This window comes from Mustela nigripes, chromosome 3 (assembly GCF_022355385.1).
Source record: "Mustela nigripes isolate SB6536 chromosome 3, MUSNIG.SB6536, whole genome shotgun sequence".
Taxonomy (NCBI): Eukaryota; Metazoa; Chordata; class Mammalia; order Carnivora; family Mustelidae; genus Mustela; species Mustela nigripes.
This window is the reverse complement of record NC_081559.1, coordinates 163709996-163728035: the sequence shown is the minus strand read 5'-3', so window position 1 is coordinate 163728035 and position 18040 is coordinate 163709996. Positions and strand designations below refer to the sequence as shown.

The 18040-nt window shown below is 42.2% G+C and overlaps 1 protein-coding gene across 1 annotated transcript; it reads right to left on the bottom strand.

Annotated features, from left to right (window-relative positions):
* Nucleotides 1–7074: 7074 nt before the first annotated feature.
* CTHRC1 (collagen triple helix repeat containing 1) lies at nucleotides 7075–17810 on the bottom strand. Its single transcript, XM_059392936.1, has 4 exons — nucleotides 17501–17810; nucleotides 12955–13176; nucleotides 11056–11272; nucleotides 7075–7695 (listed from the first exon to the last, which is right to left on the bottom strand). The coding sequence occupies exons 1-4, from the start codon at nucleotides 17765–17767 to the stop codon at nucleotides 7553–7555; spliced, it is 849 nt and encodes a 282-aa protein (XP_059248919.1). The 5' UTR covers nucleotides 17768–17810; the 3' UTR covers nucleotides 7075–7552.
* Nucleotides 17811–18040: the final 230 nt, after the last annotated feature.

Here is an 18040-nt window from a genome sequence, read left to right as displayed (position 1 = left end):
AATAGACCCTGCAAATATCTCTAGTCAATACCCTGTTACTGGCTGCTTGGCATCTGTTTACCTTCTGAGACTAGTAGCCGGAATTTCTTTTCAGAACCTCTCTCCCTTCATTCACACCTTTGTGGTTTAGATGGAACTGGCCTCACTTGCGTGGGGTGGGTGTGGGGGGGGGAGGGGTTTGATGCTGATTAGCAGAGCCAATCTAAATGGGCCATCTCTGTTCACAATGAATGTTTGGAATTGAAACAGTTGCCTAAGCTGGCCCAGTTGGGGTGACTCTTAAAAAGACTTTTTTATCTGTGTGTCCTGACATAGATTCTCTCCTTGCTGTTTCACCAGTTAGGATTTGTACCCTAATTCACAAAGCCCCTCAAAGGCAATTCAGGATTATGAATTGGAGAGGAGGGGGAGTTTGGAGTCAAGATGAAATCCAAACCAAGGAAATGACAAGAAAAAAATGGAAAGAAACAGGGCCCTAAATCATGTCATATGAGATTCTCGATCAATTCTGACCCCCAGCTGCATGTACCTCTATAGTTTTCAACTGAGTGAACCAATAGCTTTATTAAGCCACTCTCAGTTGGGTCTTTCTATTACTCCCTGGGACTGTGATACAGACCCTAAAGTCTCTATGTCATTTTCCCGTCAACTGTGATGATGCTGACCTCTTCGTTTCTATGGAAATTGATGTTTCTTTTAGGAAAAAGGAGCACTTCGTGACCCTTCCATAGGTTGTATAGGTTTTTGAAATGTTCTTCCCTTAATTGAAAAACACAAGCTATTTAATATTTATCAAGAATTAAAGAGGTTATTTAACTCACCATGAAAAGCAGGAAAGAGGAAGACTGACCAGCAGACAGAAAAATAACTAAAATCTGCTATTGGAGAAGGTCCAACTGTACAAGTGTTGGATGATTTGAAGTTGTCTCTAATGCATTTTCTGACATCAAATATTACAAAATTGTGGGTTTATATTAGATTTCAGTATATATCGTGATGTCAGGCATGTTCTACTCAAGGCTAGGAGGTGATAAAAACAGTTTACACACAACATGTCGAAAAGCAACAAGAAGTTTTTGTTAAGTGATTCACATTAACCTCTTTCTCGCCCAGGCTTAAAATGTTTTCATAATTAGAGGGTGCCCAGGTGGCTCCGTCGGGTGAGCATCTGACTCTTGATTTCAGCTCAGGTCATGATCTCAGGGTCCTGCAGCTGAGCCAGCAGCAGGCTCCTGGCCCAGCGAGGAGTCTGTCTCCCTCTGCCCCTCCCCCTACTTGCGAGCACTCTCTCAAATAAATAAATCCTTAAAAAAAAAAACTAATTCATAAATTGACAAGGTAAGTGAAGCATGATAGGATATTATCATCCTTAGCAGTAGTAAGGCTGAAATTAGAGAAATGAGACTTGTATCTGTGTAAAAGAAGTTTTGCTTATATCAGGCCTCGGAGTCATTCGCACCTATGCTTCCAGCCCCAGAGAGCACTGGACCAAGACTCTTAGAGCCTGTCCTTGTAAAACACAGCAAGAAGGGGGCATCTGGGTGGCTCAGTCGATTGGATGCCTGCTTCTGCTCAGGTCATGCTCCCTGCTTGGAGTCTACTTCTCCCTCTCCCTCTGCTCCTTCTCTCTCTCACATAAATCGTAAAAAAAAAAAACAAAACATAACAGCAAGGGGTTATGGGGCTGAACTCATGCTGTGAGCAGCTTGTTCCCAAAGAAGAGAGAAAACACTACTCATGGTCACTTCCTTGTCCCCATCTCCGATCAACTAATTACCTTCTTATCAATCTAAACCCAATCTGGAGGCAGAACACACAGTAAGTTTCACCAAGAGAAGTTGAAGGAATTGCTAAGGAATTGCTAAAATATTACGGGAACTCTTTAACAGTGCCCTAAAGGTGAAAAAGAGGAGACAAGGAAGGACAAGCTTGGAAGAGGGCCCCCCTTTGCAATTCAGACCTCTTGAAGTAGGTACCATCGCAGACCACCAGATGATGACAAAGTCTGCTGGGTTTACTGAGCCAGAGCTGGTTTAGCATTATATGATAAACAGGAAAAGATCCCTTAGGACACAAGCCAAGCCTTGTTGAGCAGGTTGCCTAGGAAGTTGGGACATTTTTGCAGGTGCAAAACCAGGGCAGATGTCCACGTTGGAAAGGCTTCAGAAACAACTCTAGGGCACAGGCAAGCCGAGACTCGTGGGTGGGCATGCTGGAGAGTCAGGGGCGCTGCCACAGCAGAAGCCAGGAGTATGGGATGTCCTCAACTGCAGGGGCTGGGGCTATAAGTCCTAGTTAAAGGACTGTGCATTCTGGGTGTGCAAAGAGCAGAGTACCATCAGACAGACACACACACACCACTGAGAGGAGCAAGAAAAAGCACCTTTCAGCACACTGAAACCTAGGAAGACAAGCTTCTTTCTTCTGCAGTGCCCCTCCAGTATTCTCTTAATAGGATCCTACTAGAGGCGTCTTAAAGAGACCCGCTCATTATCACAGTGTAGGTACTGAAGAATGAGTTTAGAGCTCAGACGTAATAAATTGGTGAGTAGCTTGACCCTTTGGAGTCCTTAGTTTCATTTGCAACCTTCTATACACATTCCAATTCCTGCACAAGGACGAAGCAACTGACTCTATTTTAGCCCTAGCATGATACAGCTCTCCCGAAAGTGCCTGCCCTCCCCCCGCATGAGAAAATACAAAGCCCAACGATCACTGAATCCATTGCTGGCTATATTAATTACTCCCCAAATTCAGTCATGGCCCCAGTGAATATTTTGTTAACTAAAGACTACATTGTAAAGTTGACCTCCACCAACTTTTATGCAAGATAAAAATGGGAAGGAGAGAAAGGAAGAAAAGCATTAGCAAGCAGACATATACCAAAGAGAAAATATCCAAAGCTACCACAGTACTGGCTTCTGTCCTTGTTCACAAGGTCATAGTTGATAGCTATAGCTTCCACCTTTAACTACCATTCCACATGTTCCTTGCCCACAGACAGAACCCACAGCTCTGTCTTCTTTACCTGGTGAAGTAGGTCCAAATCCTCCTCTCTGAAAGTTCTGGATGCCCAGTCACTCTGCTTTTTCGGGTTTTCCATTCATCTTTGACACTGAAGTACTAAAAAGAACTTCAGAAAATCTTCTGGGTTCCAAGCGTAGTCCTTCTTGCTTTCACCATAGTAGCAACTAATTTCCCTTGGTAATTAGGATCCACCAGTAAAGCCGATAGATTAACTCCTGTTTTTCACCTGTTGGTTCAGTGGTATAAAGAGTGCAAAATGGCCAGGTGGCAGGCTGTGGTAGATAGGCTTCTAGTGTGGATTCCATGAACCCCGCCCCTGATGTAAACAACCTATTTCTAGTGGAGCATTGTTAGGACCTGTCAATAGAGTTGGGTATCAATTCTATGTTTATATTATATGGCAGAAGGAATTCTGCAGATGTAATTAGGATCCCTAAACAGTTGGCTATAATCCAAAAGGAGATGAACTTGGGGAACCCCAATCAACCCAGTCAGGCAAACCCTATAAGCAGCAGAGTTCTCTTGCTGGTCTGGAAGAAAAAGAGCCATGTCATAAGAGGAGGTGCCACATAGATAGCACCTGGGAGCGACCTCTAAGAGGTAAAAGCAGTTCTCAGCTGATAGCAAGAAAACAAGGTTTTTAACAACCCAGCTGCAAGGAACTGGATTCTTCAAACACGTGAGTTGAGAAGAGAATCCTGAGTGTCAGATGAGATAACTAAGCCAATACCTTGATTTCAGCCCGGTGACTCCATAAGCAGAAGACTCAACTAACCTGTACCTAGACCCTTGGCCCACAGAAACCATGAGATAAATAAATTTATGTTGTCTAAATCTACTAAATTAGTTATGCAGTCAACAGAAAGCTAGTACAGAAAACTAGGTCTCCTCTTCCAATTCAGTGGAACTATTTTTGTCTCCCCTGGTGGAAGCATTCCCTTCTTGGATACCAAGATCTCCAAACCCGCAGTTCAAAGTTGCCAGGACAGAAAGCAAAAAGTCTACAAAAAAAAGCAAAATGGTATAATAGTGAGAGAAGCCACTCTCACTTCCACTGCTTATATTCTGGTCACAGGAGAGATGACAGCTTATGATTTCTGATCCAAGCACACACTGCATCCTATAAGGCAAAACCCTATTCTAGGATGCTGTCTACCGACTGGTACCATAATGAGTCCTTGGTAAGCCATTTCACCTTTCCTTTAGACTTAGCCACTCTCAAATGACGGGGTAAGTAGTAAGACCAGTTAATTCCATGGGGGTGAGCCCCATTGCTACACTTCTGTGTTGTAAAATGAGGTTTCGAGATCTGAAGCAGTGCCGAGTAGAATGCCATGACAGTGGGGTCCATGCATAAGAGTGCTGGCAGAAGTATTATTGGCACGGGGAGGAGGGGCAATCTATATCCAGAATATATGTCTATTTCTATGAGAATGAATCTTTGTCCCTCCGTGGTAGAAGAGGTCCCCTAGATGTTTGGCTTGTCCTCTCAGGGAATGGTGCCAGTGTTACATGTTCAGTAACACTAACCCAGCCAGCCTTTTAAGGGAAACTCCATATTGTTGAAGAGCCTCCATCCTTGCCGCCAGGGCTTCTTTGCTCATGGCTCCATTGAACTAGCTCTGGAGTGGCTGGAGAAAGGAGCTGACATCAACAGTGTGATATTTTGTCCATCTCACTATTAAAAGCCTGATCTGCAGTGGATGTTCTTTGGTAGGCATTCACGTGGGAGCCAGGTATCTTCACAGTCTGTGCTGATTTAAAGAGGTCTGAACTAATGTTCTCGTCCCCAGCCAACATGTCCTTAATCCCAGTCCCATTTCTCAAAATTTTTACCCATCTTTGTTAACTTCTCTTTTCAACATTATTTCATCCATCCTCCTTCTCACCCAGCTTTCCTTTCCAGATTATTCTGAAGCAAATCCCAGACATCATATCACTTTACCTTAAATATTGCAGTACCTCTAAAAGATAAACATTATTCAAAAATAACCACATATGGGGTGCCTGCTTGGCTCGGTGGAGCATATGACTCTTGATCCCGGGTTTGTGAATCCAAACCCCATGTTGGGTGTAGAGATTACTTAAAAATAAAATTTCCTTTAAAAATATTTTATTTATTTGAAAGAGCAAATGAGAAAGAGAGAGACAGCATGAGTGGGGTAGGGGGACAGAGGGAGAGGGTGAAGCAGGCTCCCCACTGAGCAGGGAGCCCTATGTGGGGTTTGATTTTAGGACCCCAGGATTATGACCTGAGTCAAAAACAGAGGCTTAACCCACTGAGCCACCCAGGTGCCCCTTAAAAATAAATTCTTAAAAAAAACAAAAACAAAAACGGGGCACCTAGGTGTCTCAGTGGGTTAAGCCTCTGCCTTCGGCTCAGGTCATGATCTCAGGGTCCTGGGATCAAGCCCCGCATCAGGCTCTCTGCTCAATGGGGAGTCTGCTTCCCCCTCACTCTCTACCTGCCTCTCTGCCTACTTGTGATCTCTGTCAAATAAGTAAATAAAATATTTTTTAAAAGTCCAAAAAATAACAATACCATTATTGTATCTAAAAAGTAATTATTTGATATCATATATCCAGTTAATGTCCAAATGTCCTCAACTATCTCACATCCATATAAAGTTCAAATATTGAGATGGCTTGACACAATAGTAAATCTCTTGTCATCCATGTTTTTTCATTCTCTTGTTTTGCAATTTATTTTTGTTGTTGTTGTTGAAGAAACCAAGGTGTCTTTCAAGTCTCCACAGTCTAGATTTGCTGATTATGATTCTGTCGTGTCAATTAACAGGTTCTTCTATCCCCTATATTTCCTAAAGTTTAAGAGTTATATCTGGAAGCTCTATAAAATCCAAGTTTGCTTGTTCCTTGGCAAAACTACTTCTTGGGTGGTGTTAACATCCTTTCATTAAGAGGTACTTAGTCTCTTCCCTCCCTTTTTGGAAAGTAATCAGTCATTGACAGTCATTGCTAGATCCCTTAATTTGTGATGGGTTGAAAATTTGATATTCCAATTCCATCACTCCTCATTTGTTATCTATACCAATACACACTACAAAGTACACACACACTTCCATAAGGAGAAATTTCCCTTCATCCAAAATATAGTCACCCAGAAATACAGTTCATGTTGAGAAAGCAGAATAAATGCTTGTATTTTTTTCTATTTACCAATCTTGAGAGTAACAGGGGGGTTTGCTGGCATCCTCCAAGTTGACCGATGAATTTTATGTTAATGTCATTATGAACTCCTATATTAAAACATATTTGATGTGTTACAAACCATTGCAGTTATTATCTTTATTGATGCTTACATTGTACCGTCCTTGCCAGAGGGAACCAATTCAAGTTGGCTCTTGGATCCTTTTCGGTTATCTTTCATAGCTGCCTTGTTTTCCAAGTATGCCAACACGTTCCAGACTCACACTGGAGCTGAAATCACATCTTCCTATCCCGGAGCTGAAATCACATCTTTCTTCAAGGAGGCTTAGTTCCTTTTAGAAGGAAATGGAATGTGGAGATCGTTACTCAATGGGTCATCATTTCTAAGCCTTTTCTAGGTCATTGTTTGCAGGCCAGAAACTAGGAGACATTGTTGTTATTGTTTTATAGTCTTATTTAAGTTAAAGTACTTCAGAAGTTCATATAGATACTCCCAGTTCAAGTCCAGGATTCACTTAACTTTTGTCAGTCTGACACCTGCCCTTCCTTCCTCATGAATTCTTTCTGATCACCTTGGTCAGACGTAACAAAACATCCCTTGAATTGTACCACCCCTCCAACAACTTGTATGTCAATCTACATATTGATCTTCGATTTATTGTTATTTTTGTATATATCTTATCCTCCCTACCAAATCCTAAACAATTTAAGGACAGAATTCCTCTTTTTATTCTTTGTTAAAAATAACACCTTTTTATTCTTTGTTAAAGATAAAATTCCTAAAGTGCTAATGTATTTCTTGACATGTAAATACCCCTTTTTTCTTGATATTCTTCAAAATATGGAACAGTACTATACATGCACTAAAATTTTATATATGATCGTTAAATGACCCCAACTTTTCAGAAAGAAAGTACTAAGAATGCTAATTTTAGTGGCAATTAGGTTAACATATTGAAGTTGTTTGAAATAAGTTTTATTTCACAGATATAAAATAGTTCTCAACATTTACAACTTGTACAAAGACTGATATGGTAGCCTTCCTGTTTCAAAAAACGCTATCCTAAGAGAACAGGAAAAGTTAAAGACCACAATGACATTCCAGATTACAGGTTCAGGGAATGGGGACTATGAAGAAGGTATTCTAATCAACTACAAAATCCTGAAACCATTTCTGATGGAAGGAAAATGAATAATACTGGATTTTCCAAACAGTGTGAGATTACACTTTGGTCTGAGACACGTTTATCTTCGTTTCTTCTTCAGACGTATACATAAAAATGATATAAAAATGCCACTAAAATGAACCCTTTAAAGTTTTAATTAAAAAAGAGGTAGGGAATGAAAATCAGAGGATTTATTTGGGCAGTTCTTCAATAATGATGCGAGATACTGAATTCCATCCGGTGGAGGCGTCCCCTTTCGGGTAATCTGAACAGGTCCCGACCCAGATGGCAACATCCACTAGTCCAGCTCCGATTCCTTCACAGAGCCCTTCCACTGCAGAACAGAGAGGAAAGTTACACCCTTCTTTAGAACAAAAAGCAAAAATCTTCATCTAAATGTTATTACCCTAGCAAGGTAGCTAACAAATCTATTGAACGCACAGTGAATTAAAAATTCTAACACTTAATAAGGACTTCATGAAGATAAGTTCTCTCCTTCTTACCACGTAAGTATTTTTTTAAAAATGTATACCTATCCATCCGATGATATAAGCTGAACAGGCAGTTTTCTCACAGGTTTTAGCCATAAAACCAGAATCTGTTTAGTTACCAGAAGTTACTGTTCAAGTGACTAGAAACAAAAAATAAAGGCAGTTTCTTTAACTGCCTTAAATGGAAGAAGCCCACACTTTTGAAAGCCATGACTTTTGGGGGCCCCTGGATGGCTCAGTGAGTTAAGCCTCTGCCTTTGGTTTGGGTCGATCCCAGGGTCCTGGGATCAAGCCCCGCATTGGGCTCTCTGCTCAGCAGGGAGCCTGCTTCCCCCTCTCTCTCTGCCTGCCTCTCTGGCTGCTTATGATCTCTCTCTGTCGAATAAATAATTCTTTTTTTTTTTAATAAATCTTAAAAAAAAAAGCCATGAAATTTTATTTGATATGCAGTTCTTTTTGATATGTAAGCCTTTTCCAACACTTACCTATACACTTGTAAATACAAAATATAAAACACAAAATACAAAAGAAGGACTTTGTAACATTAAAAGAAATTCTAGCATAATCATTATACCAGCCCTTCAGTCTAGAAATCCCATTTTACGTGGAATTTCCTCACAGTGAACAAACCAAACACCCTGCTTTTCCTCAGTGTTCTTATGCTTTATTAATATACAACTTTTCTCAGGGTCTCTGGTCCATATTCTAATGTACAACTTGCATTTCATCTTACTGCGGTCCTTCTATATTTTAAAAAAAAATCCCTCAATGGTCATTTTAAGAAACAAAAAGATACGTGTCTGTGTAAGGAGGAAAAGGAACCCAAGGTTGCCAGATTGTTTCAGAAAATGAGTTCTGATGGAGAAGTAGTGAGGGATGCTATCATGTAACCAGTCAGGTTTCCCATTTGGTAGGTTAGTACATTCCAACTGAGCCTCAGGGATGTAGGTCTGAAGCGATCTTCTTCCTTGAGCTCACACGTCAATGAATCTAAGGTAAATCCCTCAGAATCCAGGGATTTGACTGTGGTTCGGGGCCCTTTCAAAGCTGGGAGAACAAAGCAGTATGATCACAGTCCCACTTTATCTAGGGCCACACTGGGTGAAAATGTCCAGAAATACTCATGTTCTCCTAAGTTCGGCACACCCATGGCCTAGAAACTTGTTCACCACACGTACAGGACGTAAAACAAATTTGAGTCTACCTCTAGTCTCACATGAGGAGGGTCAATTGGTCACTTCATGGTTTTGAACCTGTGAAATAATGTTTTTTGAATGAATGAGCATATTTACTGGGATAAGGTAGTATTGCAACTTAATAAGCACCCGAAATATGTTGGATTAGGGGGTTCTAGACCTGTTCCCTTTCTAGCCCCAGGTAACAAGGTGACATTTAAATGTTTTTCAAACTCCCATGGGCATATCCAAGGCTTTAAGTCATCCTTGATGTACTAAGTGTAGAGTATCTCCTCTCTCTCAGGAAAGAGTATCTGTGCGCAAGGGAAAGTGATTTCATTATGGAGGTATCCTTTTACCATCTTAATACAAAAACTGTTATAAATACCAAATTACTTCTGACATTCCACCCAAGTGATCACACCAAATAATTTCCACACTGTGGTCAGGAGCTGCTATGTTAAATAATTTATAAAACATATGCATGTATAGGTCACAGTTCCTGAGCCTAAAGGCTTAAATTATAGCAAGATATTAACACAAACACCTTAAAGGTAATACAATAGAAAGCTAGTTGCTTATCTCAACTACACATATCCTGTACCTACTATGTAGTATATAATGTAATAAATATTATGTCTATGTATATAATATGTATTTACTATGTACATATACTAAACATATATCAGTTCCTAATCAAATTCTGATTTTCTATCTAGGTTTTTCTTATTGCAGGCATTGCTGCTCAGATGGAAAACATATCCTTTCCAGCACAAGTATCTAAGGACTTGGTGATGAAACTTTTTAACTTGATCAAAGAGAGGGCTGGGGAGACAAGAGAGCAGGCAAGGAGCTGGTTTCTGCTTGCCAGAACACTGATTGTACTGTCCTACCTAACACACTTTATTTCCCTGGACCTTTTCTATGTGCCAAGAGAGGGGATTCAAATATCTTCTTTATATCTCAAGGAGAGTGTGGGGATTTGAGGAAGAATGCAGAAGGGATGGCCATGATTTCTTAGGAATAAATGTGCTATGTTAATTTTGGGGTTCAGTATCTGACTTGGGTCCCCAAAGCATGCTGAAATAGAACTGCTTCTGATTAATAGGGAGGGACCTCTTTTCTTCCCTCTGTCATTGCTACGTACAAGGTTAGTGAGACATCCCTGCAAAACATGAGGGGAATGAAGCCAGTGATATATACATCTTGTGATTCTCCCAACGTGGACCATCACAGTGTGCTATCCCACTGCAACTCAAGAAACCAAAATGGCTGGCAGCCAAATACAGTGGTGTGTCTGAGTGATGGCATTAACAGAAGCCCCTCCCCCCTCTATTTCTTGGTATCTTCCAAACTTTCTTTAATGAACCTTAAAATCAAATAGAACAAACTAATAATGTTTTTTTTCTTATAGCTTAATGACCACTGGTTTAAATGATTGTCTTAAACTCTTTCTCTTACATTAGGCAGAAACAAAGAATGCACTATAGAAATGTTCTCTTTTACAAATTCAGCAGACAATATCTATCCTTTTAAAGGACGAGGCAGAGAAATGATCACCTTACCAAGTGGACCTCAAGCCGGGTTGAGCATTAGAAATTCCAGTACCTTGGCTGCATCTAGCCCCATGAAATCAGATTCCTTAGAAGGGCGGGTGCGGATTTAAGTGCCCTAGTTGAACCTCATGTGTAGCCAGAGTTGGAAACCACTGCTCTGTGGCATTATGGGCTGTTCTACCATTTCATCTAATTCAGTGATTTTCAACTTCGGGGGTCTTTTAAAAAATACAGTCTTAGACCCAGAGATTCTGACACAGTTGGTCAGAGACGGGACGTAGGCATCTGTGTATTTTTTTTAAAGATCTGTTTCAGGGAATTCTGAAATGCAACCGGGATGAAGAGTTAGGTGCTGAAAACTTGCTATCGGTCTCTTTATCACAGGCTGGTGAGCTAACATGATAGCGGGTTCCAAACCAGTCTTCCGTCTCTAAAGACGTCAGGCACACCCTGCAGTCACTATTCTACGTACCAGAAGAAGTACGATGAATATTAATTGTTGAATTGAGTTCAGGGCTTCCTTGGTCCAAATAAATGATGGCTTCGATGGGAAGAGGTCCAGAACATTCAGCTCCATTGAACGTGAAATACCAACGCTGACAGCACGCACTTCTGCATTTTAACCGAAGGGAGCCACTGAACAAAACTCTTAGAGCGCTGTTTGAGCGCATTTTTGTAAATGTACACTCCTATCATAAACACATAAATGGGGTGTAATTAGCATTTTCAATTTCCATTTACAAGATGCTTTCAAGTTGTAGTGTGACCATTACTCCACTTTTCCTTTTCCTCAAACTACATTTTAAAAAGCTTAACTTTTACAGAAGGAGAGAGAGAAGAGACTCCGATGTTAGGAACTCTAAGAAAATTAAATCATGGCATTCTTAGAATTCTTCACGCCACTGAAGGTATCTTTTAGTTTTACTCAAAACAGCTGGTCTTCAGTATTTTAAGCCAAACTGGTCTATATATCTACTTTTTTTTTTCCACTCCAAAACTATTTCCTGGGTCCTACGTGCTGGACTTTACAGTTACCACAGTAAATGAAACAGAATCTGCCTTCATGATCCTTACATTCTAGACTATATATTTATTCTTGACTGGTCTCTTTGCAACCAATAGCAAAAAGTATCAGAGATAAAGCACAGGTGGAGGTTTTAGTCTTTACCTATAATGACATAATTAGAAGACCCCGGTTTTTTTTTCTCTAATGGCTCTTTGCAAAATTCATCTCTCTACTGGCTCAAGGTCTACTATCTTTTACCTTCGGAAAGCACCGAAACTCATTCTGACCGCTCCTAAAAGAAACTTAAAAACATATTAATAATTCAGAGTCATTTTAGAGAGAACTCAGCAACTTCTGATGAACTATAAATAAGTAACCAGTCTGTCAATGTCAGGTGTTAAAGAAGCAGGTAACATTTTGACCCATTTTAACAAAATGCTTTTTAAGAAGTCACATAGGAAAACAAAGCCTGCAGTAATACTAGTACACAAAAAAATCAAATCAGGGCGGTCTCACGCAATTTCATAGATAATCAAGCAGACCGTAAAAAGCTGAGATGAGCAGCTCAGAGTTTTGTGAAAGTAAAATCTCTTCTACTTGCATTTGCCTGGTGGTAGGAGTGGTTAATATCAAGGAATAACGTAATGCTGAATAATAATAATAATAATATATACATGGAACCATCTACAACTGGTCCAACAAAAGAAGAAAGAGGCTTAGGAAGAGCCCCAGCTTCTTCAGTTCTGTGCCATCCCAGTCACCTTGCCTTGCTTTCGAAGCAAACACTCATTAAAGTGACTGAATCATTAATCAAAATGTTGCAGAAAAATTCTAAATGCTCACTGTAGGACATGTCTGGACCATTCCACTTTTCTTAAGCTTAGCAATTTTAAGCCACATGGGCTACCCAGAATGACAAATACCAACAGACTTTCCACTTGGAGGTAATTCCTATCACATGGTTAGTTTCTTGGAAATTTCTTCCCACCCTTATGCCTGGGACCACAGCCGAATTTCTTACACTAATTCAAAGTTAATTTCACTTTTAAACAAGACTGGAAAGTTCCTTACTGCCCAATACAGATACTTATGCTCTCCCTTTTTGTTTGCATTTTTTAAAAAGGAGCAAGTTATTTTAGATATTATTAGGGTTAAAATAACATAGTGATTTATCTTAGAAATACCTTTATAAAATTAACTCTGAAATGTTATCTTTTTTATTCATTAATTCTAACTTAGCTACAGGGTCCCTACTCCTTAATTTTGTGAAAAGTCTTTCAGCAAAAATAAAATCTTCAATTCATACTCAACTGAGAAAACTCAAAGGCTTTTCTTCAACTTTAAAATAATTCAGACTTTACTTACCGCAATTTTCCCAAGATCTATGCCATAATTGAGTGAACTCCATGAGCACTGTTTGTAGTTCGGTGTCCAGGACTCCTCAAAGCTTTCCCTCAAGCATTCGCCTTTTTCTCCTTTGAATCCATCCCGACCTGGGATCCCAGGGGTACCAGGGATGCCATTGGCCCCAGGGTTTCCATCTCGCCCAGGCACCCCTGCTGGTCCTTGTAAGCACATTCCATTATACTACAACAGACAAAAGAAAAGGGGAAAACCCCTCACTGCTCAAGATTCAAAGACTTGATGATTAGAACTGCATTTTTTTTAAAGATTTATTTTATTTATTTTAGCGGGGGGGGGGGGGGGAGAGACAGCAGGGGGAAGGGCAGAGAGAGAGGGAGACAAGCAGACTCCCTGCTGATCATGGAGCCTAACACTCCGCTCAGGCTCAACTGGGGACTACACTGGGGGTCAGTGGGGAGGGGGCTCAATCCCAGGACCCTGAGATCATGACAGGAGCTGAAACCAAGAGTTGGTCGCTTAACCAAGTGAGCCACCCCTGGACCCCAGACTTGCATTTATTTGGAGCCCTTGGAGTCAAGAAGCTCTTCATACCACTTGCTTATGTTCTAGATGAGTTTATACAGAGAATTGATTTTAAAGTTATTTCTAAAATACTGAGATTTCTTTCTATTGCACAGACTGCTCACACACACACACACAGAGAAATCAAAGACAAAATGTTTTCATTTGCCTGCTTTTTTCCTACTGCTTATTAAAAGCATACATAATTCTTAAATTGCTGTATACCAGGGTGAACATAATTAGATATAGTGCTTTTTTCTTCTAACCCTGTATGTTGTAAAGGACTGTAGAGTATCATAATGATACTTCTGAACATTTTATGCAAACATCGCACTATTTGGAGATGCTTAGGTTATTTCTATTTTTTCTATCATTAGTATTATTGTAATGAAAATTTTCACCCATATAGCGATGTCTTTTGAATTATTTCTCTAAGACATAGTCCTAGGGATATATTTATCAAAAAAATCTTAGCTAAGAATTCTCTTACACCAGCAATGTCTTTGAATTGGATTGCACATCTCTTGCTTCTATTTTTATGTGAAGGAAGTGTCATTAGACTAAAACTTCTGGCCTCCAACCTCACTTCTCCTTAGGAGCTAACGGCCTGGTCACAGAAAACCACTGGCCTTCAACAGGGGGCAATAATCTGTCAAACCTCTTAAGTGCCCGGATTCTCTCTGGTCTTGGTGGGCAGGCAGCAAGAGTATCAAGTAGAAGTTAAGAGCATAGATACTCTGGACTTTAATTTTTTAGTTATATGAGATAAGGCAACTTGCTCAACATTTCAGTGCCTGTTCCCTTACCTGTAAAAGAGGGAAAATGATGAAGATTCTTATGTGGTAGGATTCATGTGAGATTTAAGTGAGGTCTTCTATGAAACTGCTTGGAGCAGCGTGGGGCACACAGTGAACATTGCCCATGTCGGCCATGATGATTCTTACTATTCTCCCAAGACCATGTGAGGCCATGACCCTGGGCAAGTGTGTCTACTCCCTTGGGTGGAACTTAACCAGCGTCTAGACCCAGGAAAGACAGCATTAGGAAACCTGTCGGCCAGCACACACACAGAAGCCACGCACACCAATACAGTGGAGTAATTAGTAAAGGTAACATTTTATCTCTAATTCCCTTGTCTATTCTGGAATGGGTCCAACCCCAAATGCAATCGACTTAAAGTTTTTACTTTAACATTCCCCTATTGGTGTAACTTGTACTATCATTCTGTATAATGATACTGTCTAATGAGAACAAAAAAAAAATCCAAGATTCCTTATATATGAAAATTACTTCTGGACTTAGACATGGTCATATTATAAAATCCAGTGATGCTGGTGCCTGGGAAGGATGCTCATATATATAAGGTTTCCCAATCAATTTCTTGTTACATCACCAATTTCATTTGTGTTTTGATAAACGATTTTTGTCATGACTTTGGCCATTACCATTTTCCTGGTGTAAAAAAGACGCTATTTATTTATGTATTGCCAAAGAAATAGTAAGAAAAGTATTTAACAAAATGCAAATGTATTTAACAAAATTTGAAGACAAATTAAAGTATAAAATATGCTAAAGCAGTTTGGTTTATTCTAGTTTACTTTTCATTTTAGTCATCTCACTCGCTTTCACTAGCAGATACATGTTCAGACATAGCTTTCAAGTGGGAAGGGAGAAACAACAAAACGTCTGATTTTTTTTTTCATTATTATTCCCCCTGAGACAAGGTGATACACAAAGTTTTATTTTTCTGTATATCACTAGTTCTCAATCACAGATGATTTTGTCCCCCAGGGTGTACTTAGCAAATATCTGGGGGCATTTTTGGTTGTCACAACTTGGGAGGGAAGGGTATTACTGGCATCTAATGTGGATAGGGACCACAGGTGCTGCTAAACCTCATACAATGTGCAGGACAGTCTCCACAACAAAGAATTATCTAGCCCCAAATGTCAGTAGTGGCAAGGTTGAGAGTGTTTATTCAGGTTTTTATCTAAAAATTGCATTTCAATGACCACATAATTTTACAGAATTTGGTTCCACGCATATTACATCTGTCTTCTTTCACTTTAAAAATGCTAACCTTGGGGCGCCTGGGTGGCTCAGTGGGTTAAGCCTCTGCCTTTGGCTCAGGTCACGATCTCCGGGTCCTGGGATCGGGTCCTGTGTTCTAGCCCCGCATCAGGCTCTCTGCTCAGCAGGAAGCCTGCTTCTCCCTTTCTCTCTGCCTATGTGTGATCTCACTCTCTCTTTCAAATAAATTAATAAAATATTTTAAAAATTAAAATTAAAATGCTAACTTAGCACAGGCTTAGTACTAGGTGGGTGTTCTACGAATGTCTGTAGACTGAACCCCTGTTTCTTTCACTGGCCACCAGGGGGCAGAGCGTGCTGGAAGCTTGAAAGGAACGCTTTGAAAGCTCCTGTACAAAGACGTTGCTTTATAGCATCTGTTGAAACCTTCTCAACGACCACATGAACATTTTTTTTTTCTCTCCAGCAAAACCAAATCCAATCTACAGGATGCACCTGAGCTTGGCTGTACAATAAGCTTTTCCAAGCTGGGCGAGAGTTGTGGGTAACCACAGGTACTGCAAATCCGTGGAGGAAAAGAAAAAATTGCTAGCTTTATGGAGAAAAGGGGTATTTTGTGTATCATAATTATGAATCCATAAAATGCAAACTGCACATGAACCCCAGCCATTTGGTACAGTTTTAGACAATTTGGACACTTAAAATAGAACTGTAGCCCTGAACACATTGTCTGCTTTGTGGGGCAAAATTACATAGCACATCACCAAAATGTGCAGTGTGCAATGGCAGGAATTTTTTTCCAGAGTTTTTGAATCTGGCATAGAACTAGCTGCCAGGGAGTTTGGTTTATTAGCTCAGTTTCTAATGGCAGCTTAACAAACTCGAAACTTTTTTTTTTTTTAATCAAAACAATGTCCCCCTCCCCTTAGGTCCTGCAATGCTTGTAAGTGATATTTGTCTGCAACTAAGATTGGCCTAAGGACTGACGTTTATTATGTGCCAAGGAATATGGTAGCTGTGAAAGGACAGCTCTTGACACAGAACAGAGGACTGCTCTGCCCTCCACTGGGTTTGTTGATTTTGGAGGGAAGGAGCTTTAAGCAAACAGACCTTCCCATAGATTAGCCCTCAGAAAGCACTTGGGGTATTCATCTGCTCTTCTGTGAACTGTCTTCTCCCTTAGCTCCACTGTGATCCTCCTGCTGGGTGGCCACAGGCTGAGGACCCAGGGTGTCTGGAAGGATGGACTGTCCATCTGTCTATAAACAGAACAGTGAAATGGGTCCTGGGAGGGTTAGTGCAGGGTCTTTTCATTTTCCCCTTCTGGCCTTGATCCCTGTGAACCATTCCTGTCCTGGGCTGTGGTCGTCCAACAAAGTAAATTGCAGTCCACACTTCCTAGGAAGATGACCCAACATGACTCACAGGGTTCAAGTTACAAAGAGTTGGACGGATGCTCTGTGAGGGTTGTTATTCTCTCCTGCAGGCAGACGTGGCCACCAGCCCCAACAGAGGACACATCTCAGGGCTCTGGCCCAGGCCCACCCAGGAGATCAGCTCCAGGGTCTCCTAGACAGCTCCCAGGCCCACCTTCTAACCTACTGGAGCTCCTCATTCTCCTCTCATTGCCGCCCTAACCCCCTCCGTCTTCCCAGGGTGTTGGGGGCGGGGAGGAGGGACGACGGCTCTCAGAAGCCAGAAATTATTGGGCCACTCCCTGTCTTCTGGGGCATCCCACCCGACCCACGTCGCATCTCCGCTCCACCATTTGGTGCTCCACGTCCCCACCGCTCGCCTCGCCCGGGTCCTGCCTTACACGTGGACTCAGACAAAGCGGGACAGCCGGGCGCACGCACGACCACGGGCGCAGCCGTACAGACCACCCCCCAACCCCGCCAGCCCGGCCGCGTCCTCCCCGCGTGGCCCGCGGCTCTGTTCCCGCCGCCGGACTCACCAGGTCCACCACCTCCCTCTGCCGCAGCAGCGCCTTTTGCTTCCCTTTCGGGAGCTCGGAGGCGCTCGACGGCGCCCGCAGCTGCAGCAGCAAAAGCAGCAGGAGCCCGAGGAACCGCTGCGCGGAGGCGGCGGCGGGGCCGTGGGGGCGCATGGCGCGCGGCGGCCCCGGGGCGCGCGGAGCAGGAGCAGGAGCAGGAGGAGGCGCGGAGCTCGGACGTGACCAGAGTCTGGCCCCGCCGCGCTCCGAGGCCGCCGCGGGCTGCATCAATGCCCCTTTCACCCGCGGGCCTCCCTCCCTCTCTCCCTCCCGCCCCTCTGGACGCCGGAGTTTCCATCCAGTAATAGGCGGGAACCCCCACCCCGAGCCCGACACTGGGCGGGCGGACAGCCGGGCCCGCCCCCTCCGGCGCCGCCGCCGGGACCCTTGCGGAGAAGCCGCGTGCGGAGTCAGGGGGAGGGGCGGGGTGGCGGGGTGGCGGCGGTGGGAGGCCGCAGGTGGAGGCTTCCCGGCGGGAGTGGAGCTAGCACCGCCTAAATG